General features: G+C 46.5%; 1 protein-coding gene across 3 annotated transcripts in view; it reads right to left on the bottom strand.

Moving 5' to 3' along the window:
• Positions 1-1,064: 1,064 nt before the first annotated feature.
• The window catches only part of DCAF7 (DDB1 and CUL4 associated factor 7), a 44,278-nt gene continuing 38,303 nt past the window's right edge, over positions 1,065-7,039 (bottom strand). The window contains exons 7-8 of one of the 3 annotated variants that reach the window (XR_675442.4): positions 6,096-6,333; positions 1,065-1,128 (exon numbers count right to left, since the gene is read on the bottom strand). Coding sequence is in view for 1 of the 3 variants with exons in the window: in XM_511593.9 (XP_511593.2) it covers positions 6,161-6,333 (173 nt within the window). In the remaining 2 variants the exon portion in view is untranslated. Of the gene's footprint in view, positions 6,334-7,039 lie in introns of all 3 variants that reach the window. The other 2 variants (XR_010153070.1, XM_511593.9) reach the window with 2 other exon arrangements.

Here is a 7,039-nt window from a genome sequence, read left to right as displayed (position 1 = left end):
GCCTTCAAAACCCAGCTTAGGCATCCATCTTAAGTAGTTTTCGCTGACCCCATGTGGCTCCCACACAGGCAGAGGTGATCACCTCCTCCTGAGGGGTGATGCCTAAACACATCCATTATCGCACAACAATGCAAGTTATTTGGTTTTTTTGTTTTTTGTCTTTTAAAAATTTGGGTGGGAGGGGGTAGGGATAAAAGACTACCAATTGGGTACAGTGTACACTGCTCGGGTGATGGGTGCACCAAAATCTCAGAAATCACCATTAAAAAAACTTATTATCCACATAACCAAAAACCACTTGTTCCTCCAAAACTATTAAAATAAAATAAATGCCAGGTGCGGTGGCTCACACCTGTAATCCCAACACTTTGGGAAGCTGAGGCAGGCGTATCACAAGGTCAGGAGTTCGAGACCAACCTGACCAACACGGTGAAACCCCGTCTTTACTAACAATACAAAAATCAGTCGGGTGTTGTGGCACATGCCTGTAATCTCAGCTACTCAGGAGGCTGAGGCAGGAGAATAGCTTGAACCGGGAGGTGGAGGTTGCAGTGAGCCGAGATCGCGCCATTGCACTCCAGCCTGGGTGACAGAGCGAGACCCCGTCTCAAAAAAAAAGAAAAAGAAAAAAGAAATGCAAAAAAAAAAGATTTGTCTTAGATCTTAGTCTGGCTAAAAAAAAAAATTTTTTTTAATAAAAATTACTGATTGATTGAGACAGGGTCTTGCTATGTTGCCAAGGCTGGTCTTGAACTCCTGGCCTCAAGTGATCCTCCCACCTCAGCCACCCCTGTGCCTCAGCTGGGATCACAGACCACTGTGCCCGGCCACAAGTATTTATGTAGATGTCTCCTCTGGTAGACTGCAACCAACTTGAGGGCCATGTCCCCCGGCATAGAGGAGGTACTCCACTGAATTAACAAGTGAATGACTAAACAGGATATAAAAGGTGATGAGTAGACTGCCCGGCTCGGGCTGGAGCACTGCCACTGTCTATGGAACATGACCAAAGTGACAAAATGGGAAGAACTGAATTAGTCACAAAAAGAAATTCAGTCAATCTATACATGTTCAAGTTTTATTACAAAGTATGATGGGCAGAAAATACGGTACTTCTTATACAGGAGGCTGAAACAGAATGAAAGGGTGAAAATTAGGTTTAATTTACTTAGGAAACAAGAAATAGAAAGTCATAGCTATAACACTCCACTTTCAGGTGCCCATGAAGTAGCCTTCAATGGAGATTCCCCATAGTTGTTTCACAGCACAGTGTTAAAATTTTATTACAAGCCCTGTGTACAATCAGTCCTGTGAAAATATTTATAAAAGAAAAATATTACAGTACAGTTCTGCAAGGGGCAGCTTCCTCTCCACCTGACCATGGATGCCACAAAACCTATAATATAGAGGGAAAGTTTAAATATATAACAAGAATGGAAGTTCAGACATACTAGGCTAAAGGGCACAGAAATGGATCAGTTAGAGCTTAACATTTCAGAGCAAGAAATCTCCATTTTCTACATAGAGGTTTATACAATCATGCTACAAATTCACTCTGGGTGGGGTGGGGAAGGAAAGTCACTGACAAGAGGGGTAGTAAAATAACACAGGAACCAAAGCAAGTGAGTCAGACTCAACTAAATCGATTCAAAGCTTCAGCTCAACAATTTTCATAACACATGGTATACCACAATCAACCCAAGGTGAGAACATTTCTTTTAAATAGTAGATATCACATGTTCATAATCACTGGGTTGTCCCAAAGGTGGGTGCCTATAAACTTTCCAGCTGTTACATAGACTGTCAACATCTTTCTTCTTGAGTTTAAACTTTCTTTAGCTTATTTGTTTCTCGTTGGATATACCAGTCCAAGCCTCTTTGGGAAGGCACCTGCATGTTTCCATATTTTAAAAATGACATCCAGAAAGTAGCCTGAGAGGACCTGGCCCATCCCATGTGGCCACACATTTGACTTTGACCATTAGCAGCAGTGACACTGTGGGAGGGGGAGAAGGTGCAGGTGGGTGAAGTGGGCAAGGGTCTGCAATACGAGACACTCTCAGGAGCTGGCCCAGCCAGGGCCTGGCCCAGGGTTCACAGTGACTTTGCTCTGCTCCGCTGTCTTCCCTGGGAAAACCAATCTAAGTATCAAGCATGATCTTCCTTCTTCGTCCTGGAGTACACACAGTAAAGGGAAAAGTCTGCTTTGAGGCTTCTACTTCAATGGTCTCCCCTACCCCAAGCCAGGAATGAAAGGGGCTGCCATATTCTCAAAGTGGGGAAGGCAGAGGGACAGTACTGGGCTGCCCTCCCACGTGTGGTAAACCCTGCAGCTCCTACATGTCTTCACAGCCCAGGAATTCAAGGCCCAGGTGGCAGCAGGAAGAAACAGTGGAAAAGCAAGGGGAAGAGAAAAGAGAAAAAGGAGGGGGAAAGTCTGCATAACTGTAATAACCTCTGCTTCTCCTGCTCTGTAACAAACCCACAACCAGGAAGAGTCATGGTCTGGAATAATCATGGGACCCCAAACGCCTGTAGGTTTTTTACCACCAAACATCACCCATGGCTGCTCTAAGCTGTCATCTTGTTCCCACAGTTACCTAGCATCACGGATGCCCAATTTATGGCCCAGGAAGGCTGACCCAGGCTAAGGGCAGTCTCACTCCACAGTCATGCAATGGACAGTCTGAATGTTTCCCTACCCCAGACCTTCACTGACCTCTACTATTTCCTCCTCTGATATAAAGAAAACACTTTAATTTTCTCCTGCATCCTACATCTCCTCCTAAAATTTCGGCCCTAATTGTCATCAAAACCTTGTAGGATTCTGAACTTCTTGTTTCTTCCTGAATCTTAGCCAGTTCTCTCAGAGCCAATCCTGGATTTATAAGGAATTTTCACCTATTTTTATTTTTTTTATTTTTTGAGATGGAGTCTTGCTCTGTCGCCCAGGCTGGAGTGCAGTGGCACAATCTTGGCTCACTGCAAGCTCCACCTCCCAGGTTCACGCCATTCTCCTGCCTCAGCCTTCCAAGTAGCTAGGACTACAGGCACCCGCCACCACCCCCGGCTAATTTTTTTTTGTATTTTTAGTAGAGATGGGGTTTCACCATGTTAGCCAGGATGGTCTCGATCTTCTGACCTTGGGATCTGGCCGCCTCAGCCTCCCAAAGTGCTGGGATTACAGGTATGAGCCACCACACCCATCCTCGCCCAGTTATTAAATATCTTCCCTCTTCAAGTCCTAACCTTGCAGGCTAATTCCTCCCTGGAAGAAGAGGATTCCAATACTCCTGAGCATAAAAAATTCAGGTCCTTGAATGACGTGGACCCATTCTCCAGCTCTCTGGTGGTAGAGGCCTGAGGCCTAATTTATTCAGCACCTCCATCCTTCAGTCAGAACAGATGAGGACAATACAGGCAGCTGTGCCTCAGGCTGCCAGGAGCAAAAGGGCCATCACCAGCTAGGCCACAGCCTGGCGGAGCCTCCATGTGGGCTTCCTGGTAAAGTCCTAGTGGCTGCTCCTCCCGCAGTCAGGGAGAACAGATCCAGGGCCTCCCACCCAGTCTCGCTGGCTGTCAATTTGAGAACCTCAACAAATTACAGAGTTGTTTTTGCAACTACAACAGATCGGTGCTTTCTGGAGCATGGATGGCTTAGAGACTTTCTAAATCCTAAGACTGTAGAAATCCCCTCCTCAGTCATGGGTCGTCGGGCTGGTGGAGTAAAGGGAGGGTAAGAGAGCTGGGACTCAAAGACCAGCAACTCATCAACTGTGAGTATGTGTGTGCTTGCTTAGGGGGGTGGAGTCCCCCTGGGTCCCCGGTGGCATTCAGGGGAAGACTGCACTGCAGGACCTAAGGAAGGATGACAGGAGCTGGGCGTCCACAGGGCAAGGGAAATCTCAAAAGTTGTTGGTTTCCAGAGTAAATAGCTATCTTATGCAAATATGTTCTAATTATTATTATTTTTTTCAAGTTGTTGTTTCTGAGTTCCAGCTGACAAATTCCACCATACAGACCAGGCGTAGGTGCAGATCAGGAAAGGAATCTTAGAACTCAGTGGATGTAAGCCCTGCCCAGCAGACCAGCCCCTTCTACCACTGACTTCCATTTCAGACCCTTCTCCACAGGAAGGAACTGATGGCCTCCTAAACAAGCAGCCATCAGCTTGGCCTTGCTACCCTTGAGAGAAGGACCCAGTAACCATTATCAAACACAATGAAAAGCAGAGGAGGGTTCTGACCAAGAACTGCTCGCTTTGTATCTCCAAACGATGCAGTGCAAATCCAGTGGCAAATGCAGGAGAGGCAACCACAAGCACATGGCCAGCCAGAGTCCTAAAATCAGAACAACAAAGTAAAAGGGTAGAAGGGGAAATACGCTGGCTAAAAAAAGAGCCTTTTTCTTTGGGACAGGTCCCTGTATGGTAAAGCAAAGAGCTAGACTTTGGGCATATAATGACATCTACTTCTGAAAAGGAAGACTTAACCAAAAAAGCTTAAGGGCCCAGAAGAACAAAGTTACTGTTTTACTTCTCAAGCAGGTGAGAACCAAAGAGGACAAAACCATCATCCTTCAGGCCTGCTACTCTACTAATCTCAGATGAGCAATTCAGAGGGACTTAAAAACCTTCAGGTAGGAGCAGAACGCAAGGAAACAGCCAACTTTCCCCCAAGAGCACATCCCAAACTGCCTGCCCCAAGGGCTCATCTAACGGTGGAATCACACATATGCCCCTCCATGGAACTCATTCACATAACAGAAAGACACCTGCGGCCTGCAAGTCAAAAGACAACTGCAGGCTACAAGTCCAATACTGCTCAGAACCTAAACTGGGGGAGAGAGGGGTTGACAGGTGTGGGTAGAGCTCTTAACTGGCTGACCCTGGGGGTCTATAATTCCTTCTCCTTCTTTTTTTTCCCTCCCTTTTCATTACCCACAGTATAATGCTTTTTAACTATCTATCCACTTGACAGCCCGGGATTGCCGCAGTCCATCAGTCCATCTCTCATGTAAGGTCTTGTTCAGGGTTGGAAGCACAGACAGGATGCCTCTCGGGAAGACTCTCTCACCTCAGAACACTCAATCCAAAGAATGCCCAATATACCACCAGGCACAGTAAACTCAACCAACAGAAGCACCGAAGTTCAACTCAGATATCATTCTTGCCTATCATTGAAAAGACACTAAGTGGAATGGCCTGGGGCTTATATTTGGATGGAAAAACAGACTCTGAAAGAATGTACTGGAAATATGCTTGAAGTTCAGCTTCATGAAACGATTCCCCTCAAGTCAGGTACCCTGAGAGCCTGTTTCTCTCAGCTCTACCATGCTCCCAGTGGGAACCAATGGGCTGGACAGTGGTGCTTCAGGGTAAACAGAGGCTTCCTACGTCTGTTTACAAGCCCAGAATGCCCTTGAGAGGAGCTCGGCTAAGAAAGGTGTGATGAGTCAGTGGACTTCAGAGCACCAAGGTGGTTCGGACTCCCGGTCAGGTATGTACTACACAGGCAGTGACTCAAGAAGGCAAACTGCTCATGGGGCCAGGGGCCCAGTACCAGCTCCAGGCACTGAGGGAAGAGAAGAAGGTGCAAAGAGGGAGGACTATAAGACAAAGAAATGAAGCAGGAGAGTAAAATTCTTTTCATAAAAAAATTAGCCTGATAGATAACAAATATACAAAGTTAAAATTTGTTAAACACACTGATACTAGGAGAAAAGACAAATTGGTATTTGTTCCCATGTAAGTGCTAACATGAACATGGACATGGACGAGACATGAACCGCTGCCTTGGGCAGCAAACAGAGACACCTGGGCAGAGGAATAGACACAGCCAGTGCGTGAACTGCTCCTCAACACAACGCCTGACAAACAAATATACACACATTTTTTAATTGAGGAACCAAAGGAGAAGAGGAAAGGAGAGAAAATCTTAAAACTCAGCCCTGGGCTGAGGAGGCGCCACACAGCACTGAGTCTGCCACAGAGGGCGATGGGGTGACTGGCCAGGAACTCCTAGAGCAGCTTCTGGTAACAGTGGGTGAAAAGCAATGAAAGACATACTGGCCACTGGAAACATGTTTCTTCTTACTTTGGGGGTGGGGCAGAGGCAGGAAATACAAAAGCCCCTGCCTTGTGGGCACAGCGCCACCAACACTACACTCTGAGTATCTCCAGGCAGTTGTTGTAGCAGATGGCGATCCAGTCGGGCTGAGTTGATGCCCACTGCACATTGTTGATCTCTCCTTCAGCTGTGTAGGCCAGGATAGGGTCCTCAATGGCTCGGGGCATTTGCTGGATGTCCCAGATGAGAGCCTGGTGGTCATCCGCTAGGGACAAAGAAAGCCAGCAAGCAAGGTCACAAGTGAGGCAATGAGGATGATGATCCCTGCATTTCAGGAGCAAGTCACAGTTTACAAAGCACCCCCGTGATGGCAGTTCTATTTTAAGCCCCCATTTTATCGATAAGGAAATCAAGATTCAGAAATGTTAAGGCACTTGTTCCAAATCACACAGCTATTCAGCAAGTGAGTGGCAGAGCCAGAACTCAAATCTAGGCCCTGACTCCATCTCCCAGATGTCCCCAGGCTCTATCCACTGCACTAATGAGTCCTTCTCATCTGGGTCAGGTATCAGGAGTGGACAAGGGGATACCAAACATGTCATTTGCAGCTGCTTAAAATACTTGAGTGGTTACAAAGATCATTCTCTGATCATTCAATATAATGAGAGCGTTTCTTCCCTGTTTGATGGACATTTATGCTTCAGTGAGGTGTTATATAGAAGAAGACTGATAAAGTAGTGCTGATATGTGCTGTTAAAAAATTCTTTCCTGGCTAGGCATGGTGGCTCACACCTGTAATCCCAACACTTTGGAAGGCTGAGGCAGGCGGATCACCTGAGGTCAGGCGTTCAAGACAAGCCTGGCCAACATGGTGAAACCCCATCTCTACTAAAAAAAAAAAAAATACAAATTAGCCAGGTGTGGTGGTGCACACCTGTAATCCCAGCTACTTCGGTGGCTGAGGCAGGAGA

Source organism: Pan troglodytes, chromosome 19, assembly GCF_028858775.2.
Source record: "Pan troglodytes isolate AG18354 chromosome 19, NHGRI_mPanTro3-v2.0_pri, whole genome shotgun sequence".
NCBI lineage: Eukaryota > Metazoa > Chordata > Mammalia > Primates > Hominidae > Pan > Pan troglodytes.
Note: the sequence above shows the minus strand (reverse complement) of the source record. Positions and strands in the feature narration are given on the sequence as shown.